Source organism: Plectropomus leopardus, chromosome 1 (assembly GCF_008729295.1).
Source record: "Plectropomus leopardus isolate mb chromosome 1, YSFRI_Pleo_2.0, whole genome shotgun sequence".
NCBI lineage: Eukaryota > Metazoa > Chordata > Actinopteri > Perciformes > Serranidae > Plectropomus > Plectropomus leopardus.
Window position 1 is genome coordinate 18,991,057 of NC_056463.1, and position 22,887 is coordinate 19,013,943.

General features: G+C 38.4%; 1 protein-coding gene across 8 annotated transcripts in view; it reads right to left on the minus strand.

Annotated features, from left to right (window-relative positions):
• Positions 1–358: 358 nt before the first annotated feature.
• Positions 359–22,887, minus strand: part of tead1b (TEA domain family member 1b) — a 66,345-nt gene continuing 43,816 nt past the window's right edge. Inside the window, exons 4-15 of one of the 8 annotated variants that reach the window (XM_042487684.1) lie at positions 20,210–20,274; positions 16,953–17,015; positions 16,800–16,862; positions 13,945–13,956; positions 11,692–11,823; positions 11,356–11,402; positions 11,186–11,244; positions 9,787–9,911; positions 7,417–7,590; positions 5,885–6,025; positions 5,581–5,733; positions 359–3,652 (exon numbers count right to left, since the gene is read on the minus strand). In XM_042487684.1, the coding sequence (XP_042343618.1) occupies positions 3,539–3,652; positions 5,581–5,733; positions 5,885–6,025; positions 7,417–7,590; positions 9,787–9,911; positions 11,186–11,244; positions 11,356–11,402; positions 11,692–11,823; positions 13,945–13,956; positions 16,800–16,862; positions 16,953–17,015; positions 20,210–20,274 (1,148 nt within the window). In that variant the 3' untranslated portion in view covers positions 359–3,538. Of the gene's footprint in view, positions 3,653–5,580; positions 5,734–5,884; positions 6,026–7,416; positions 7,591–9,786; positions 9,912–11,185; positions 11,245–11,355; positions 11,403–11,691; positions 11,824–13,944; positions 13,957–16,799; positions 17,016–20,209; positions 20,275–21,321; positions 21,531–22,887 lie in introns of those variants that run through there. The other 7 variants (XM_042487759.1, XM_042487837.1, XM_042487918.1 and 4 more) reach the window with 7 other exon arrangements.

Sequence of the window (22,887 nt, forward strand, 5' to 3'; positions counted from 1 at the left end):
ATGTATTTTTTTCTGACATTTTTCTCTATGCACACACACACACACACACACACACACACACACACACACACATATTTTGCTATTATATTTAATTTTGCTTAGAATTGAACACTTTCTCCCTCTGGTGATGGTGTGTGTTACTACAGTGCTGTGCATTAAATATGCTTTTGCATGATACAGGACCACAGTTTAATGTAAAGTAAGTGCCAGGCTCCATCTACTGTTGATCTGTTGAGCTGCAGTTAAAGTGTTAAATTATGCCCCACAGAATTATGTTGTATGGCATTCTGATAACTGATTTCTAAAGTGCCATAATTATAATAAATGTTAAACTTAAGGTGAAAGCAGAAGAGGGCAATATATTTTTAGATTTATTTAACTTCAATATTGCATACATACAAAGTATCTAGAAAGCTACAAAATATCTACTATTATCAAGAAGGCATCATAATGTTACGGAGCAAAGACAAGACCATATGCAGAAACACAGAAACATAGCAGAGCTTCTTTTCTCTCCTTTGCTCCAACACTTTGCTGTCATGGATACGAAAAGATATCACACATTTGTACCAAGAAAAGCTAAGATATATAATTTTGTACAAAGCACCTTTTTACAAAAAAAGTCTGCACACAAAACCCAAATGTGTGTATGACAACTAAATGTGAGCTGTGTGAAAAATCACTTTAAAGCCACCATCTGAAAAAAAAAGTCATAAAACAAACAGGTACCAGTACCTACTCTTTTGACAGAATTACAAATAACAAGAGCTAAACTGCTGATATGTTTGTAGCATGATTCCTCAACTCTTTTTTTTAATGTGTCCATTTTCTCTTCAAATGGTCCACCAGACATTCGTGCCATCGAAGGCATCAGTCCTGCTGTTATAGATTTGAAATGACATGTCAAAATGTACCAGCAGTGCAGCAGCAACATCATTACCATCTTATTGGGCTTGCAATATACAGACAATGTCATCACAAAACCAAGTACAACTGTATACAAGTACAATAAGAAAACTTGTCACTAAGTAATCAATAAATGTGAACAGATACACAGGGTAAACATAAAAAAAGCCTATTAAAACTCCACAGCGTCCACAGGACTGTGGCAAAATACTGAATGATTGAACTTTATCTGCATCCACCAGAGACATTGTCTGCAATTATTTAGAGCTTCTTCCATTAAAATACTTTAGATAATTATATTTTTTTGTAAGAAACAGTAAATGTTTGAGTAGCTATGGTCCTCACGGTGAAAAGTATTAACCTCGACGGCCTCGTCCACTCGAGCAGTTGTAAAAAATTAGTTTCTGAAACGGCACCTCAAACAGAGTTTTAGATTCTACCACATTAAAACAGCTGTTTCTATTTGTGGCTTAGAATTACTATTAAATAAACTTTCACTTTTCGTCCTGAAAGATAAATTATAAAAGCTCGTGTCGGTCCCTCGTTGACATCACAGCTATGTCTGCATCATCAAAGGTAATGTTGTGTTGTTTACTGTGGTTTTCACATCACGCGAGTGTTTGGTCGCAGGAAAGAGAAAACCATGTTTCCAAAAACATTACGTTTTAAAAAAAAAAAACACTTGAACCTGCAAGTGTGCACAAAGCAGACAGCTGCGGCGTTCATACGAACTGACATCCTGCGTGCAGTCAGAGGCTGTACGTTATCAGCAGGTCTCTTAGTCTTTGACCTCAAGCAAAGAAATTCTCCAGATACATCATTTGTGAAATCAATTTACAATGTGATAAAAATTAATATATCATTCATTTATTTAACCTGTAACCAGTTTTTCTCCTGCTGTCATTACAATCCTTTAAAAAAAGGCAATGTGGTGATTGGTTTCACTTAGCCTATGTCTCGTTTTTTGGTCTAGCAACATTTAATTTTTAATTTGATCTTTTTGAAGCTGAAAAATTTAAAACCAAAGGCACTTCCTTGCTACCATGAAGGAAAAAAGATTGACTGTATCTCTGTATTTTTGGTCTTTTACGACAGGAAAGGCAGTCAGTCTGTGTTTATAGTACACTCTGAGAAAAAAGGATGATATTTTAGGAACACATTACAGCGAAAAATAAGCCTGTTGGTAACAGTTTCTGAGCTTAAATTTGCGAACTTAATTTAACATAAGTGCACTGCCTCTTCACAACAATAACAAAAACTGTATTTATAGGAGTGTACCAATTATACTAAACATAATTTCTCAGATGTGACAATGCACCAAGTAATATAGCGGTGAGTTATTTTTGCCTGTTTGATCCACAAAACCAATTTTAGACTTAAAACAAAGCAAAGGGTAATGTTAGAGTGTATTCTAAGGCACTGTACATCTACACTTTGGCAGATAGTATTGTGTGTTTCTCACACAATAACGCAAACATATAGAGTCTTCCCGCGTAGAGATCACAGTTTAAGTGGCATCTTTTGGAGTTCTCACAGCTATATCATGTTTAAGGCTCGGGATCGGCGTAGGCCACAGAAACATGTGAACGTAGTGTGAAGGCAGCGACACTCTGGTTTGGAGTTTTCTCCCAGAGGGGAACGATATTCTGAGAGTCTTTCAGGGGGGCAAAGCCACAGCACACTGAACAAGGCCTGCTGTCTACACGATTTATAGTGTTGAGATTATTTAAAGTGTTGTTCTAAAACCACAGATCTAACAGAAAAAAAAGTAGCATCACTAAGGCAAGTCCAGGAAGGGGAACAAAGTGCTTTTGGACAAGACGGGAGTCCGGTTTGAGTCATTTTCGCAGTACTTTTAAACCTAAAACTTCTCCTATCAGTTGAGAAAAGACATGTTTGCAGCACAGAAATGTTTAGCAGATGGTAAGACATCCTACATTTATGGAGCAGATGTAGGCAAAATGTTTGTTTTTCACAGTGCATTCATTCTGTTGTTAGTGTCTAAGACTCGGAGTGCTTCAACAGGGATAATAAATATACTACTGAAAGTTTTCTTTAAAGAAATAGCAGTAATTTTGTAATATACACAACCACCGTCCAACTGTCTATGTAGTGTTGTGTTAGTTTAGTTTCTTTGGAAAATCTATTGGCTGTGGGTGCATGTCTGTATATCTACAGTAATGTACGCTTATGAACTACAGACACACGAAACATACTCAAACATATTACACATACCACGTCAGGCCACTGCAACAAAAGGCCAGCATCCTTTTTTTTCTTAGTCTACATGACAAAGCAGAAGAAGACGACACGCATATTTCCATTTACCAAATGAATCTATTAAATTCCTAAAAAACGGCCACATTTATACCCAACAGAGACCGACTCAACATACTTTAAAACGAGAATTCCCATATTTAAACATAAAACAACTGTACCGCAATTCACAGCTGCAGTCAAATAACGAACACTTTATATTAAAACAAATTTTTAACAACTGACTTCACCTGATACCATGACCAAAAAGCATTGTAGGTGTGACTTTCAGGTAGAGGCACTGCCACTTGTCTTGAGGTTGGTAAGTCCATGAAAAGAGAGGGAGAATTAGGGAAGAGGAGAAGCTCAGAGCCTCTCATTCCTTTACCAGTCTGTAGATATGATGCTGGGCGCCGTGCTCACTGTTTGAAACCTCAAACACACACGCCATACATAACAGCGTCTCCTGGGTGTCCCTGTTCGTCACCACCTGCAACAGAACAGAGACTTTTTTACTGTCGAGTATTGAAGTAGTAGCAAAGAAGAGGCCATATTTTCAAAAACACATTCAGAATCAAAAGCTACGAGTCCTATTTCAATATAACAAGCTATTTTACAGTATCCACAAAGTTCATTTAGGTGCTTTTTCCTCAAAACGTTGACAGTAAAGTGTGTTAGATTTAGAGGCATTTCGGGAGCGTCTTGCTGTAAACTGCGGGTTGCAACCAGCTAAAATTTCTTTCAGCTAGAATTCCTTCGGTGTTTATTATTGACCGACAGCTGCGTTAGAAATTCCTCGGCTCTGATTGGTTGTTTTTGTGTGCCACAGTCTGATTCTAGTGAATGCCACAAGAAGCAGTAGATAAAGGAGAAGGAATGTTAATTTTTTTTTTTTTTTTTTACAAAGTCTTTTGTACTTCTTTCAGCATTTAGTGATAGTTTCAGCAAAAATGACAAAAAGTTATTTTTCAAAAAAGTCACCAACTGTAGCTTAAAGTTTGAAAGAATACTTCACCTGCAAAATTACCATTTGTATATGAATTACTTACCACGTGTTACCTTGAATTCATGTAGTATTTCTCACACGCCTCTGTAGTGAACTGAGAATTTTAAAAAAGCAAACATTCTTCATCAACAGCAAAACTCTATCAAAACATCTGTTTACAAACTCTCACACAACTTGTGCAGTTTCATTCAAGACTCATTTATGGAGTCCTACGCTCAGTATTTCCCAAACCTGTTTTTTTGCTGAGATATTATGATTTAAAACACTTTGGCTTACTAGTCATGTGCCCTGACCTTGTCTGGGACCGTGCTACTCGGTCATGAATTAGACTGTCCTAATGTGTTTCAAAACACATTAGGACAGCAACAACAACTATATATGCTAGGGATGTACTGAGCATATGACCGGTTACAAGAGGCTTGGACTATACTGCCCAAGTTGTGTGAGAGTTTGTGAAAAGTTTTGATATGGTTTTGCTGTTGTTTAACGGGGTCCCCCATTACAAATAATCAAGAATTTTCTCCATGTTTGGATTTGGGTTCACTGTGGAGGCATCCGAGCAAACAGCTTTCTTCACAAACACACGATGAGTAATTGATATATAAATCATCATTTGGCAGGTGAAGTAATATTTTAGGAAAGTAAACTGATTGATTTAGTTTGCTGTTTAGGACATCACTTGTTAAGCACATATAAAACCTAAAATCCAGCAGTGATATACTTGTAATTAAATGAGTAAGCACATCATAATTTCTCTTTATGATAAAATGGCATACACAGCCTCGCATTTAAATGAGAATAAATAAAAACTAAAAATAAATGTGAGAATGGTGCCAATTCAGCCACAAGAGCTTAGTATATTTTAAGTTAGTGGGTAAAAATCCTTTGCTTTGATACTGTTATCACTGTGATCATTGCATAATCATGAAAATCAAATCAACATTTGTTTAATTCAATGGTTCAATCCTCCTTTTTTCAAATTTAACATCTTACATAAAACATAACGCAACAAAAAAAGCAAATTCAGTTTATAAATAAAAAGGCCCTAGCTGCTATTTTGCATGTACATCCCCATGTAAAGCCTATCTTTTTATTTATTTTTTGCTCCCTCAGTGGCGCTGAATGACACTTTAAGACCCCATGTGATGGCTAATAACAGGGTTCCTGCCCCCTCTTATCCTCCCTTTTCCCCTGCAGATAATGAGGCTCCTCACACTGAGTTTCATCCCCTGTGGAATGAGAGCAATGTAAGACCAGTGAGAGGATCTCATCTCAAGGCCCGGTCTCAACTCCCCCACCCCTGTTTTTTATGAAGCCATCTGGAGCCACCAACACACCCTTACGGCAAAGAGAAGAAGGAGAATGAGAGTCCGGAGAGGGAGCTCTCCCACTCAGGTTAATGTGGTGATTACCAATAAGATTGTGAAGTTCTCCAGCACGCTGTTCATCATATATTTCTCTGGCAGATGTTTTAGTTTGTGTATGAAGTTGATCATGTATTCACACATCGGAGACCGGCTTATACGGTACACAAAGCGTCCGTTCTCAAACCGTGCATATTCAGTCTGAGGATAAAGAGAAAAAAAAGAACAACTGAAGCAGTATGTAACCTAAAATACATGGATATAGTGGATTTGGATTAAAATTCACAGCTTTTAAGCACTATTCTAACTACAAGATTAAAAAAAAAAAAAAAAAAAAGATTTGAGTTCATACCTCAACTTTCTCGACCACCTGCTTGCCAAAGGAGCAGACCTTTGTTGAACACGTAATGGTCATGTTCTCCGAGCTCTCGTACTGACTCGTGACTCCGTAGAAAGATCCAGTATCATCTTGGATGTTGCAGTTCAAGTCGGCCTGAGAGCCAGAGAATACACACAACCACAGTAACAAGACACAAATAGTGCATTTAATTGGTGAAATAAAATACTTGTATTGGAAAAGGCAACTGCTAAATATTCTTGCTATTTCATATAAGTGAAGTAAGCTTTGTACACCTGTATACAGACAGGAGAATAAGTGATGAGACAACTAACTGAATAGTTACATTTCAACTCCTGAATTCTGGAATAAAGCTGGAAAAACACAACAAGCATAAAGTTTAGTATACAGTATAGTACTAGTTTGTAGAATGAAATTGAGATATCTGTACTTTTCAGAGTGAGTCAGAATTTGGTTTAAATATATTTTAGGCCTCATCCCCATGTACACGGGTATGTTTAGAAATGTAGCTTTTGCTATCTGCTGTCGCCTTTCATCAACACACAAACTGCAATTTAGAGCACTGACCAAAAGTCCGTCGAAGGGGGAGAATTTCAGAAACTCAGTATTCAGTACTGATGTGTAGACGGGGAAAACACAGTTTTGTTTTGTTTTTTTCAGTTTTTTTAGGGTAGGGTTAGGTATAAAATGCTGTTTTAAAAAATACTTGTGTACATTTGGAATGGGCCTAAAAATGTTAATCAGACTCTACAGAAGACTTTCTTTGTCACTGTCTAATCAAGAGCTGTCGAGATTAAACATGTACAACGAATATCAAATTAGAAGATCTCTGCCACTTCTGAATAAGCATGTAAATGTGTCCATATTGGAAAGAGATTCTAAAGAGGATTAAATGAAGTTACGTTAAAAGACTGATTTACAAGGTTGAACTGGTCTGCTCCCGGAGGGCAGCCTTTCTATGCCCTGAATATCCTGTTCATTATGGATTCAAAAAGAGGAGACATCCTCCTACAACATTCTCCTCCTTCATTAAGCAAAGCAGTTATACATTCATTATTGTGCAGATTCTGTGTTTCATTTGAAATTTAGATTGGTCGGTCACTTCAAAAGGAATTTGAGGGGACTTGGTCCAAGTGCATACGGCCCACTTTGTTGGCTGCCGCTAGTTAGCATTTTGCATCAGGGAGGAAATACATGCAATGTTTAAACAGCCATTAGGAGTGCAACCAGGTCACTCCATTGTTTGGAGATATTAAACTGAATTAGCGAGTGCTTTGATCAAAAGCTCTCCTGCTATGCAAGTCCAAATATAGCAGAGTGCATTCTGCAAACATTAAGAGAGCAATCTTCTCTGTGTAGACTGATTACATCCAATCACTGAAGACGAACCTGAGCACACTGTCACTGATTCTGCCATCAAACATTTCACAGTGATATTAATACTGATGCGCATACAATGTAACCCAACTGCAATTTTTATAAGATACTCATTAATCATATCAATGTTGCTGGTAAATAACACTCACCCAGAATTTTATAAGGAAGAAGGAATTCTGGGGACCTTTTCCATACAGCTCCTTCAGCCCTCCTTTCTTCTCTGGGAATTTGTCATAAATCTGGCGAATGTCCACTGACTCCAGCAGGGCGTCACTGTAGGAATGATTTGTCTGTCCGATATGTACAAATAGGTGCTTGTTGTACTAAAAGAGGAGAAAAAATAGTATTATAAACATACTTGTATACTTATACATATAGTTAGGTGCTCTATTTCAGGTTTTAACAAAAATAATCCATGAGAGTATCATATTAATATCCAGTGAGTCATCAACACAGAAAGGCTTACAGAAAGAAAATAAGCCAGTTCTGATAAATAACTACCAAAACAAACAAAAGTGGCAGCCAAAATTAGATTGGTAACAATGCACCCTTGTGATGATAACCCTATGCATCATTGCTTTGTATTCGGATGTCTGCATGGTTTTATGATGTACAAATTATAAAATATCATTTTGCTCCACAAAAGCCAAAAACACACTGATCCCCCGTTTGTATTAAACCAAGGTGGGAATGCCCGACTGCCTCACCCAAATTCTGTTAGCTTCTAAGTTGTGTCTTTATTACAGAAAACCATGAAACCACAAATCTAGTAGATCCATCTTGGCCAGATAGATATGTGTTATTAGGTAAACCATTGGGCTGCAGGCAAATCCGACTTGTTTCTCAAATCAGATCTTTAAGACAGTCTGCACTGTTGTTTGCGAGTGATCAGATTGGATTTAGGGTGTCCAGACATCACCAACCTATCTCCATGGCTGATATGGTCAATCACTACGTAGCTAGGCTGGAGATGTAGCTTTCAGATCAGGACGCATGAGAAATGGAGGCTAAGAACCCATTTATCTGTTTAACATAAAACTAAACTGTTTATTTGTTTCATTGTATTGTTAACTAATTTAAAGCAATAAAAAAATCCATTATGATAAATCTGACACCAGCTGTCTTGCTCTGAATGCACTGAGTGACACCACAGTTCAAGGCCAGATTACAAAGCTTATGAAAGGGACATGATTGCACCAGAGCTCTCGTTGGAGCAGCACAAAGGTTAGCATTCGCTTCTGGACATAATATGTTTTTCATGCAACATAGGACATTGTCAAGCCCAGTTTACTTATATAGTGTCCACTACATCAGATTTTTCTTGACATTACTGTTAAATGATTGGTGGTGTGACAGGCTTGCGCTTGCAGCTCAGCTGAAAAACTCTGCTTCAGCAGTACAGCAGCAATACACAAAAGACACTTTGGAATCCCATATGAGCGCCCAAACTGAGACGCATATGTAGAAATACGAATTGGATCATCTGAATCTGATTTGCAAAAATCGCATTTCATGTTGGGTTTTTTTTTTTTTTTTTTTTACTGTCCAGACTTTCTTAAATCAACCTGGATACAATCTGGATATGCAAAATAAAAAAAAATAAAAAAGATTTTGGCTGCCAATTGGAACAAGGCATGGTAAAATAATTTATTTTCTCTAAAGCTAATGGTAGATGAGCATAATTCTGTCTTCATTCACATGAAATGCAATATTTCTGCATCAAAGGCAACTAGGATGAGCCTAAATTGACAATACAAAATGAAAGGTGAGTGGTTTATTTTAAAAAAACAAACAAATGAATTTGCTCTATTCCTTCAGCTTTTCAACTGAGAATATTTGGATGGTTTTACAAAGTGGATAAAAATTGTGGTCTGTTAAACCTCAAACCATTGATGAATAGCAAAAAAACACAAAGAGAAGCGAATCAAAGACTAACATTTGATTATCAGAGGTCTGTTGCCCTTGTTGTGAGTGTATGAAACCATGTCATGTGGCGCTGCACTTCAGTTTAAAAAGCTCACAGAGCAGCCTCTACAGCGTGTCGCCTTTGAGGCAAATGCAACAATTTAAAGCATTAAGACAAATGTAAGATTAATGGCTGTTGTAATGCGGTATATATGCCAAAATAAAGAGCACAAGAAAATGTGGGCAAACATTTTTTAAAAATTGTTAAAGCAAACAAGAAATGTGAGATCTGAAGCTGCTGATTTGTCAATCACTCTCAGTGGGTCGTTGATCGTCTTGCTGAGCTCAAGTCTGCAGTGTAAATATAGTTTTGGCATGCCTTTTAAGGAGCTGATTAATATACAGCCCTTCATTATTTCTGCAGGTTTTCATGCTGTGTGTCCCCACAGGCCAGGCTTCTCCCCTCTCAGCTTGTTTTGGCCTCCTCTCAGCTGACTCTCTGCCTGGGAAAATGTCCCAGTGTATTCATAGAGGAAAGGACTGGATGATAAGAGGTGGGAATGAACACCATGAGATAGCGATATTTCATGCTTTAGTATTAACGCTCCACTTACTGAGTCTGGGTCTCTTTGTTGCTCTAGGAAGGCAGAGAACTCCACCAGTCGGAGTTTGGATGTTCCGATGGAGCGGCCCTGCCATGCTGGTGCCGTGGGAGCCGGAGCTGCTGTGGGCTCGTAACCTGCAGTAACAATAATAAAAGATTTACTCCTGTCTGTAGGTTATTTTATTGTACCGCAAGAATATGTTCTTTTTTTATATATCGTAAAGAACCTTTAAGTCATGTTCAAGATGTAGCTGAAGTTGTCCTGCTTCTTTATGTGGCTACAGTCCTCTTTACTTCAAATATAAATTTAAAACAATCAATTTTCAAACTGCACAACCAAAATGTAACATTAATAACTACATGTAAAACTACAGCTTTATCCATCTTCAGCTGATATGTGGGGAGAATATTTGAGCTTCATTCAAGAAACTTTGTATTCACAGATTTGATTTCTCAACTTGTGCATCTTTTTTTTTTTTTTATTAAAATATCTAAGAATAAAATACACAACTGGTTGGAATCTCAATCTGACACAAAAATATTTCTAGGCAAGAGGTTGTACATTGGTGTAATACTGAAAAAAAATAGTCACATGGTGTAAAAAAGTCTGTTTGGTTTCTGATTTAAAACAGATTTTTTTTTTTTACTTTGACACAGGAGCACCTATGGATGATTTACAATCAATCCTAAATCACAAAAAACCCATGATGAAGAAAAAATCAGTGGTCTGTGGACACATCTTTCAAATCAGAAGTAGTTTTTTATATAATTTAATGAGGTGCAATTTTAAAGACAAAAAAGACATAACTGAATGAGGCTAAATATGGCGCATGACAGATGTATCTGCAGTTTCATCGATTTGGTTGAAAACTTGAGCAACATTAATTACTTAAAATCTAACAATTAAAAGCTAAACCTTGGCTGCAAACAAAACTTTAAGAAATTTCAGCGACTGCAATTTTGATCAGTAAATTTTAATATCAAACCAGATCTTCAAATCACAACATTTACTGTCGTTCTCCCTCCTGGAGCTACACTGTAGATAAGGTCATGTGGAGAGAAATGTAGGTGTGTTCAAAGTATCAAAACCTGCCTTCTTTGTTGTTGCTGTCTCCCAAGCACTTTAACCTATCAACACATTTGTTTTACAACGAGAAAATCTGACAGTTGCCACAGTAAGATGAAAGGAACAAATTTAACAGCTCGGGCATTTTTGAAATGCACATGTGGAGATGGAAGGAGCTTGAATACGGTAAATGGCTTGCATATTTTACTATGTGGTGCACGTTATTGGAACTTTGTACAATAAACAAAGGGCTGAGATGTGAAGTTGCATTTCCACTTTTTGAAATTCAGTAACTGTTTGGGTCATTTTTCCTTGATATATTTTTAGTCAGGTAATTTCTTACTTGAAATGGCTGTTGTAACAGGCTGGATGGGATATGCTTGCTGGGTAAAAGGCTTAATACTAGAAAAAAAAAGACGAGAGAATCATTAGGGGAAAAAATACAATCACTCACAATGTTAAATTTGTTGCTTAAAGAGAGTTTTTCTGTGAATTTAAGTTGTCTATACTTACTCCTGTGAAGATCCTGGCTGACCAGCTGATATCATGCCCTGCCATAACTGGAGAATTACATGTATTAATAGGCAGCAAAGAACAAACAACAAAGAGCATACAATTGTAAGCAGCTGTAAGCAACAAGATCAGAATGGATCCGTGCTCCATGTTCAGTGGATGTAGTTATCTTTACTACCACTCCTTTTGATCATGTGCTTATCTGATAGGGGCAGTTGTGCAAAGCTGTGGTGTGTAATGTGATTTGGCCTGGGTGTCTGTGTGGTTGGCCCCATGGCTGCCCTGGGTGAAGCTGGACAGGATGGATCAATAGCAGGGTGCCGACAAGGCTCTTACCCCTGCTCCAGGGAAGGCTGGGCGCGGGATGCCTGGCAGGCCCAGCTTGTTGTGAATAGCTGTGGCAGAGACGATCTGAGCCGAGGACATGGAGGCCATGCTCTGGAGGGCTTTGTCCTTCACGGCTTGGTCCTTTAACAGCAGTCACAAAAGGCTTAGCACTCACACAGAAGGGGGAGGTGGGGCATGTTGCAGAGGTAGCAACAAACAACACACTAAAAGCACCACCGACCTCTCTCACAACAGTAAACAGCAGGCGGGTTAAAATAAGATGCAAGTGCATCACTATTTAAGTGTAGGCTTTTTTGTTACAGGAATGTGCCAATGACTACTGAATTCCAATATACAATGCAATAGCAGTGGTATGCACTTAAACAAAAGTTTGCATGTTTTAAAATACTCTTTCAGGAGCAATTCTACCAAGACTGCATTTGTCTGCATGTCAAAACTCATCTGAACATTGTAAAGAATTTCTCAAGTAAAACTGAAGGACACCAACCCCACTTTAGGAGACTTTCACAGCTCCACTTTGTTTTTTTTCCCTCTAATCTTTGAACACTGGGTGCACAGATTGTAACACAACTTCAAATGTGAGACTATTGCAACTTTCTTGGCTGCCTGTAACAGCCTGTGGATATATTCTATGTAAAAGATTCAGGATGATTTTTTTGGCAAAAATTCAAAGGATTTGACATTTATGGTCGCTTCAAAGTCCCTTGCCTCTCTTCAGCTCTACTAAAGCACTAACAGAGTGCAACACATAGACTGTATGTAAAGACTAACAACATGACAGCTCTCAAAATGTGAAGCCAAAACATCCTGATAGCCCCCTGGTGGCTGGCGGCAGTATAGGTCATAAACCTGCCCGCTCTATGTTAGCAGATGGGACATGGGCCAAACTAAAAACTAAAATGTAAACGTCAAATAGTTTTTTTCCCAAAGATGGTTTCTGTAATTTTAGGTTGTTGTTATAAAGCTGATATATGTTCAATATGGTTCATTTTTCTGATAAGTTTAGTTTTAATTAGTTATTTGATGCTACAAAAGGGAGTTTGACATCAGCTATGTGTGGCAATCACTGTGCTCGCAATCAATGGCTCCATATGACGTCACCAGCATAAGATGGCAGTAGCCGTATCTGGGATATTCTGATTTCGTTTTTGAACAGTAAGAGGAAGTGAGGACTCAATGTCCATCTTTATATACACTCTATGGTGCATCGTTGGTTGACATTAACTAATAAATTGAGACCGCTAATGTCAACAAACAAGCTACATAACATTGAGTCTACAAATGCAGTGTTTGTTATTTACATTTGCAGCCCAGATATGGACCGTCAGTTAGCCACTGGTTAATGTGATCCATGGTGCTCGCCTGTGTATTTTGACAAACGGTTTGATTTAGCTAACAATAAATTATGTAGCAGTACAAAGCACTTTCTATTAGCTAAGCATGATGTAAGGCAGGGGTGGCCACTGGACTAACATAACTTAAGCTAGGGTTAGCCAGCTAGCTGTTGAGCTATGCTGCATGAATCTGCGGTTGGTTGCTTAATAACATAAGCTAACAAAGTAATTTGCAAATGGCAAGCTTGTTAGTATCATGGAGCCACTGGTACAAATGAAATATACATTGCAGATAGTAACAACTTTCTAAATATGATGGGCCCTGCCATGAATATCGTATCCAGTTTCCTTTATACATCCACGACGCCCTTAGAGTGCGGTTGTGAGGAACAGGTTGGGGTCTTGAGTTTATTTAGCGGCCACTGATATGATTAATAACGAGGATTTCCTGGAAGGTACATACAGAAACCTTTCTTGAATAGTAATTCATAGATCCACAAAAGCCTCCAGAAGTGCATTGCACATTGTATGCAGTTTTGCACATAATACTTTGTTAATGTGCATTCACAAAGTCATTAAAAATCACACTGAATTGGCAAAATTCGGCATGAATACTGCAGCAGAGTGCACACTGAAGCAACCAATACAGACTAGCAAACCCATGCAGACTCACTGGTGGCAGAAGCTAAAGGTAAGCATGCTGGCAACAGATGCTGGTGGAGGGAAGTCAAGCTACAGTATGATGATAGTATGATGACACAAAAAGACACCAATAAACAGGGAAAACACTGGGCAGCAGCTACTGTGTCACTATGGCAGGAGCACAAATGCAAAACTAGCAGGTGAGGGACGAGGCAGGCCCTAATAAAAGCAGGAACAGCGTTGCAAACAGAAAATAAACACTTACCATACTTGTAACCTAAATGCAAACAAACAGGGTTTTATTGTAAATTCATTTGTTGTGAGTAATTCAGCATTTTTAAACTGTTAAAGTCTGCATGAAAAACATCAGTAAAAAAACCCCACTCTACTTTAATTTGAGATCGTCCAGCCTTCCTCACACAGAACAACACAAATGTGTAATGAACACTTAATAACAAAGGATTATGAAATTTGTATTTACAAATAATCCTTGGTCCCTGTGGCGAATGTCTTGCTCTCTATAATTTTCACAATCTGATCAGTAGTCATCACTCGAGACAAAACAACAGAACAGTAACGTAATGACTGTAATTTCAGACGAGACCAGAAACAGCAGGTTTTCATTGATGCCCCCTGAAATGAAGGGCACACTTGTATTTCTTTTTGCCCCTGAACTCTAATTTGCTTTAAATGAGAAAAGACAGGGATTCATACAAAAGCTGTCTGTTTTTCTTCACACAGTCGCCTGTGCCCTTGAAAGACCAGGCATTCGTGTGGCTAGCTGCAGTCTGACTCTGTCTCTAAACACACACACACACACACACACACACACACACACACACACACACACACACACACACACACACACACAGATTAATGAGGGGTCATTAATTCGGGTTGAATACTGGGAGTGTGGCAAAGTGTGAAAGTCAAAATATATAGCTGCCTTCCCAAGAAAGAGAAAATGGCACATGGGTGGGCTTTGATATACAAGAATTACTACATAAAATACCTTAAATTACAGGTCAATATTATTCAAGATGACTTCTTTCACAGTGCATTTCTCCCATTTTAATCTGCCATTGTGAAAAGCTTTTTCCAGGGATTTTAACAGAATTCACCACTGCAGAAATAAGTGACAAGAATGTTCTGAAATGACGACATCTGAACTGGGAGGAAGGAAGGAAAGCGACTGACAGCCAAGGCATTGTGAGAGTCTGGAGTTATCAATAGATTGAAGGAGGAACGAGAAGGCAGAGAGAGCATTTAAGAAAGAGTCAGCCATCAGACCGATTTCCTCGGACCTTCAGCTCTCAGCCGCCCACCAACAGCCAGTGCCAGCATGCTTCCAACATTTAGGATTTTACTAAATTATTACAAATGTGCAGAAAGTAAAAATGTGAGCCTGACCAGTAAATAAGCCAGGCCAATATATTGGCTGGTATACGTCAGCTGATAATTAATAAGAAGAAATTGCAGTACAGAAACACTTATTTCGAAACAGCATCATGATTAGAAAGTTTTTACTACCAGAGTACTGACAAAGTGTTTTTTAACTTTATTTTTAGGATTTTCTAAGAATCGCCTTGTCTGACATTCTGTCCACCACAGGGGTCAAGACTGAAATATTTCCACAAACTTTAGAAGGACTGAAATAAAACTTTGTATAAATGTTCAAGGTCCCCAGAGGATGGCTCCTCAGTGTGAGACTTTTCTTCTAGCACCACCTTGAGGTTCAAATTTGTGGTTTTGAGTGAAATGTTTCCAAAACTATCTGAAAGATTGTCATTTAATTTGTTCCAAACATTTATGTCCCTATCAAGATGAATAGATTGCTGCAGGGATGATGTTTGTTTGTTGGTCAACCAAGAAGTTAACATAACTCTTGTTATACTTCACATCCAGAAAAAAAAAAAAAAACGAAATGTCACCTTTGTGGTAATTTAATTAAATATTTACGGGAGCATAGTCTAGAGTGTGGACTCTGTTCCTTCAACAAAAAACCAATGGGATTATTCCTTCGGATTGTGGATTACTGCAGGACATAAACTCTGCAGTAAACAAGCGTTTGACATTTACATCTTTTCTTCAGCCAGATAGTCTTTATAAATGAACATCACTTTTATCATTTTTGAGGTGGGAATAAAATTGTCAGATTGAGCAAGAAGCTAATGTTAGGCTATCAACAAACTATATCATGGTCGCATGTCTTCAACATTATCACCTCATGGTGTCCTGTAATCTCAGTTGTGACTGTGCTCTTGTACAGCCTAATACTTGTAAGGTCTTTAAACACCAAGTCCATATTTCTGTTATGCATTTTTTTAATCCATCCCATAAAAATCATAATGCACAGAAACTGTAATCTAACATTCAAATAAGAACACCAGTTTCCGTAATGCAATTGATCTTTAACAGCTGCTGGCTGTATGTCAGGCAGGCACACAAGCACAGACGGATGAGAGACAAAATGCGGAAAACTGAACCTGATCCAAAAACTTTAACTACAGGTGAAGTTTTGGAAATGTGATTGACAAACCATGAGGTGTTACGTACTTAGTGTGCGAAGGCCTTTTGTCTTGCTTAACTGTGAAAGGTACAAACTGTATCTGGGCTACCATTCTTTCAAAAAGAAAATTAAGGGATGCGGACCAACATTTTTTGTATGTTATATGTTACTATTGTATAGTCATCAGATTCTTTTTTCAGCCTCAAAAATCCTGTATCAGTCAGACTCCTATAAAATTAAAAACAAACATATAGACTACCTGCACAATTTGCTTTAGAGTGCTTGATATTAATATATTTTATATTTTTACTTAAACAAAATGTCTTCAGTGTTTTCAAACTAAGTCAAAGATATGATGAACAAAGGCCTGTAAAGAGAAGTGAATAAATGCAGATGAAACTGTGTCGACAGGACAGTGACAGCATGTCTGAGTGAAGGACAAGAGATGGACTGAGAAGGTGGAGGAGCGTTAGAAAATGTGAACAGACGACAGTCAGCACAAGATTTGGGTTAGGGGAAATCAGAGCACCAGGCATTCACTCTGTCACCACGGGAAACAGGAAGTTAAGACTCACAGCAACCAACAAGCCCAAAAGCAGAAAAGCGCATACCTTTAGCTTGGAATGAAACTCACGAGATTTCCTTCTGGCAAGAACCTGAATGTGACTAGACACCTGCGGGGTAGGGGAGGGGAGGAAAACAAAGGAAGAGCCTGTAACCATGGCAATGAAAAGCCCCCTGCAACTGGGCAAAGCCAGACGTACCTTAATGGCAGCTTGGATTTCTCGAACTTTCTTTCTTGCTAAGACCTGTATGTGACTAGACACCTCCATTAAAAAAAAGAGAAAATGTAAAATAAAAAAAACAAGAAAAAAAGTACAAAGTGGATCATACATTTCTTTGTTTAAATGACACTTGAGGGAGAAAAAGGTGGATAATAGAAGCATCTCAAAACCACACACCAAGCTAACAGCCAATAAAGCATTATGCTGTGTGTTGTCGTCACTTAAGTGAACTGATTAAGGAGGATGCAGGCCCCTTTAGCACACATTAAGAGCACCCAGATGTGATCTGCTGTGTGTTGAATGAGAATTGGTTAGTCTAGTATTCTTACGGGAGCCGGACGAGGCATTTCACCGGCCAAGTTTACCCTCCAATGTTCACACAGTGCAAAATTATTTAATATTCTCACATGAAACATTCAGCAGCACAGGTAGCAGTTAGACAGAGAAGTAATGTGTGTTGATGGCAGGTTTGAGGGGTGTCTCTGACACTATTCACGCAAATCACACCCAAGGTGAGTTTTCTAGCAGAGTGAAGTGGTTTAACAGATTATAATCAAGTGTTTCCTCTGCAGATAAATATTTACATCATTCAATATCTAACATTTTCTCGCTATTCAGGTTGATAAATAAACTAGAGCTGTAACTATTGGTCGATTAATTCATCAACAGAAAATTTGTCAGCTCTATTTTCATTATTTTTCATGCAATAATGTCAAACATTCGCTGGTTCTGGCTTCTCCCATGTGATGCTTTTCTGTTTTTTATCACTATAAATTTAATATCTTTGGTTTTGACTGTTGGTTGAACAAAATAAGGATGTAGGGCTCAATAAAGAGGACTGCCCGATTACTTGGGGCACTTAAATGCCATGCCAGGCAAGTAAATCTAGTAACTTCCAAACGGACAAGTGGTAAAAAGAAATTAAACACATTTTTTCTGGAGCTGACGATGGAAGTATCTAAGGAGTGAGCCTGTCACTTCCTTCTCATCTCTGTTGAGAGCTGCACATGCACAGTGCCAATTGTGCATTCATGAGAAAATGGTGACAGGTGACAACAAAGTTTATAAGCTGAAGCGCAAACGGGCATTTCAATTTTCATTTCTTTAAATAATGATTAAGCATACAATTAACATTAGTCTTTGTTTTAATTGGATAACCGCTAATAAATTAAAAAGAAAAATAAGCATACAGGGGCAAATAAAATTTCACTTTGGGGAAGTTGATTTCTAAACCAAATGTCTGAGTGAATAAGTGGAAAAAAATCATGAACCCTACATTTAAAGACGTCACAATGGGCTTTGGGAAATTATTCTGAGCATTTTTTTTTCCTTTTCCTGGCATTTCATAGATAAAACAATCCCGAAAGAAATCAGCATATTAACTGATAATGAAGATTAGGGCTGCCGTTTACATTTAATTATTTTAATCCTCAGTTAAAATGACAACTGTATTTTTCTTTTTCTTTCTTTCTTTTTTTAAGGTTATTTTTTTTTTGGCTTTTGCCTTTATTGAATGTAGGACAGCTTAAGCATCAAAGGGGGAGAGAGAGGGGCTGACATGCAGCACAGGGCCACAGGTTGGGATTGAACCTGTGGCCACTGCAGCGAGGACACAGCCTCTGTACGGGGGGCGCCCGCTCTACCAGGTGAGCTACTGGGTGCCCCAACAATTGTGTTTTTCATTAATAAGAATAAAAAGCAATGACTGTCCAGCTTGGGGTGGCAGTCTGGCTCTGGAAAGCATCCGAGACACTCAGATTGGAAGTAAAAATCATTTATTAATAAATGGATTAATAGAGGATTTTCACTTACAGACTGCCTCAGATGTAGGAAAGTCATGATTGTTTTTTAATTTGACTACTTGTCCTATCCTTGAATATTACTCTTTTTTTTTCCAACAATCACTTACACCTAGTTTCTTGACCCAGTGCAGCACCCAGTTTTTTTCTCCAGAATCAGTATCCAGTTTTTCATTAACTGATGAATGGTTAGGCAAGAAACTGTCAAAAATACTGAGAAATGTTGCTTAAAGTCCATGTCGACATATTTAAATTGCTTGTTTCATCCAACCAACAGTCCATAAATATACATCTTTGGAAGCTGAACCTGGTGAATCAAATTTGCTTAAAAAACAACACACGATAATTCAATTGTCAAAACTGTTGCTGATTAGTTTAATCTCGATCGACTTACCATTTCAGTTCTAATGAAAACACTAGTTAGTTGCAGCCGTAACAAAAGCAACACAGCAATTACACACAAGCATCATGCATTTAAACTAACAATAGGAACAGATGCGTGTCTCTTGGCGTGGCTGTAAACAACTCCCTCATTCCGATTCTGTGTCGAGGAGACATGTCAGAGAGAAACCACACGGCCTCTCCGCTCCAGACTGATCAATTCACACAGTGATCGAACGTCACTGTAGACACTCATTTGTTTATCATTGTCATTCAAGTCAGTGATCATACAGGGAATTTCCTGCTTAGAGCGAAGATCAGTCTGGGTTTTTAAACAGTTAGTGAAACACCATCAGAGCTGCTCATTATCTGCTAATCGGAAGACAAGAATGAACTATATTCTTGATTTATTTAAATACCATAATTCCTATGAGATGTACATATAAGAGAATGATTCAGTGCCTTGAAATTTACATTATTTATGTTATAGCAGAGACCGATTAATTCATCACAGCTTGAATCAGAAATCTGAGCTGTGGTCAGTCTGCAGTGCACACAGAGTGTTGCAGAGGACAGGATGCACTCTCAGCAAATGCTCTCTTTGATCAGAGATGGCACCAATCTACTAAGAGTCCCACCTTCCTATTAATACAGGCTTCTGCTCTGACCAAGTGCACGACCTCCATGATTTAGTCATGAGGTAGAATACTTGCACTGTTCAGCCAATCTTTTAAAATGCTTTAATTTATTATAGCCGCTTTACTGCACTAAATTAAAAGCTGCATTTTAAAATACAAACTTTTAAAAAAAAAACTACCACAGTTCTTATACAATAGTAGCTGTACTTATAAGTAACAATTCTGGGAGTGTCGTAATGGAGAGACATCTGTTCATACAACTAAGCAGTGACAGGGGACTTGTCAGCCTCAGAAGTCCCCTCGACAGCTAAGCGTTGTGTTATTCTCTGTCTGGAAACAAAGGCAACAGTCTGCACACATTCAGATTTGACAACCCTCTGACACTCATGCAACAGAGACGTCTCCTCTCTTGTCTTACCTGCTTGCGAGTCCTCGTCTTCCCGGTCCGGAGCTTGATGTATCTGGCTATCAGTTCATTTCGACCTGCATGGAGAGGAGTATGAGGAATTTATTTAGTGTTTATAAAAAAAGACAAAATCTCCATCTGCTGGTGGGCTATCACAAAAAGATTATGCATGATATAATTTTAATTCCACTGCAGAAGTTACTTGATGATTACTACAATAGGTGGGAAAAGTGGATACATTGATATTGGTATCGGCTATCAGTCAACGAGTTGTTATATATCAGTCTAATGAATGTCAGCAAAAAATCCAGTAACGTGCATTCCTATTTCATTAGTTTATAATCACTTTAAAATAAGTACCATTGTTAGTTTGAGCTGTTTATATCTATATGTGAAGCAGGTCCTCCTCCATGGAGTCCATTACGTTGTGCTTTCAGAAGCACCGAACAGACAGATCAAACACTGGCTCTGGATAGGGCCATTTGCATTTCTGCAATGACCACCATACTTCTCCAGCACGTTTGGCACAAGTTTCAGGTCTGCAACCTCCCAGCTAGATGTCACTAATTCCCACACACTAGAACTTTAAATTTAGGGACTTTGCAGAATCCTATAGCTCAAATATTTGAAAAAGGCCAAACCTTTAATCACAAGAAGTATTTAACATGGAGCCATGGGATTTTGCAAGGTCTAGTACCATGAACTGGGAGGTCTGAAAAAGTCAGTATGGAATATATTCATTCATAAAACCTCAGGCTGCTCGATTATAGCAAAAATAATAATCACGATTATTTTGATTGGTATTGAAATCGCAGTTATATAACATGATTACTCACTGGCCTCCAGAGCATCATGCAGTTATTGAACATTAACTCTGGTGTTTATTTTTAACACTGGACGTCCTTTAACTTTAAATACAAGTGAACTGAAAAACAATGAAAGCTTTGTGATGCAGCCACGACTGTAACACATCTTGCACATTACTGTAGTTTGTTCACATTCACATAATAATAAAACCTAACCCAACTAATATAATTTTAACAATACAGTTACTGTATCAATAACAGCGAAATACATTTTGAATTGGGATCAATGATTGTTTCACTAACTCAGGAGAGACTCACCAGACAGACATTTCTCCATTATCTGTTTAGAAGCAGCTGGGAGTGTCACTACAATGACAAAAGCTGATCCACCTTAACAGTCCACCTTAAGGGAGCCTGGTCTGTTTCCAGTGGGAAGCTAACTTAGCTTGCTAACTTCGAGGCTAACTTCTGTCACTTTAATCAGCTGCTGGCGAGCTAGACATGGGCACGTGTCTCGGGTCTTCCGGGGTTGTAGCATTTATTCTTTAACAAACAGCCTCAACTGTTTGACACATCACACAGCCGCTTTTCACGTCAAACTCTGCTCCTCTCTGCAGCCTCACTGTCACTATCACCGGCACATGCACGTTTGCTCTCCCCGCTCATGCTCGCTGTCGCTCGCGCTCTCTCTCTCTCTCTCGGCCGTCTGGATCCAAAATAAGACAGCGAAGTTTCAAAACAACCAGAGAGGCAGCGCGCTGGCAGAAAGAATGGATGTACTATTGTGAAACCGGCAGAAAGCAGAAAAACTTATTTTCCGAGTTTAGAAATGCGTAAAATACCCAGATCTATGGGCCCATAGAGCATGCGTAGTAGAGATTAACGGCAGCCGAACGCGGCCGAGTGTGCCCGAGCGGGTAACTTCCGCCGGCGGAGTGACAGACTTCCGGATTAGCGCCTCGCTAGCTTGACGTAGCTTGAATGAGTCATGGATGTATTAATGGCGGTCTAAAAAAATATTGTGTGGCCCTTTTAGACTTTCCAAATGTTATCGAACCGGATGGTTTACATCTAGACTGGGACTCGCTGTTTTCAACCCCTGCTGAAACTTCTGTTTGGACTTTGGAGCACGAGGAAACGGTGCGCTTGTTTTACAAAATAAAAGACAAAATGGGAGCAACAATGTAAGACTCATCATGCTGCACATAATCGTTTTATCTGGAACGATTCTTATTTTGAAAATCAAGGGAAGCCAAAATCATAAGCAAAATTAAAATCCAATTAATTGCCCAGCCCTAATAAAACCACAACTTTCCTAAAAAATAATCATAGAATTAAACACAAAGCTTTCAAGCAAACCATAAGGTATCTAATCATATTTTGAGTGCATGAAAATCAGAAGGTATGTGCATCACCTAAACAAACCAGATGCAGTTTCCCTTTGAGAACACCATGTGACATTAGCATGAAAAACAAACTGGCAGCAGCTCAGCCTTTCAAATTAATCCAATTCAATCTCATTCTGTTCAAAGCCCAACGCTTTGAAAGGAAACAGACCTAGCTGTTCATACTATTACAGAAAATAATGGCAACTCAATATATTGGGTTTAAAACAGTGCTGCTCTGACTAAATTATAATTAAAGCATAGCTTTGTAGGGATTTCCAATTAACAACGGCTCCAAACATTCTTCTGCCCTCAGCTCTGCTCTAATTGCTGTAGCAATGCACATGACCCCTGTTTAGCCCTTTCATATGGTAATAACATGCCGCAAACCAAAACTATTACACAAATTATAGGTAAGGAGGCATTCTAATGATGTGTCCAGCTGAAGCCAACAACTGCCATGGATCTGCTCCGCTCCTCTATGAAATGCACCGAACCC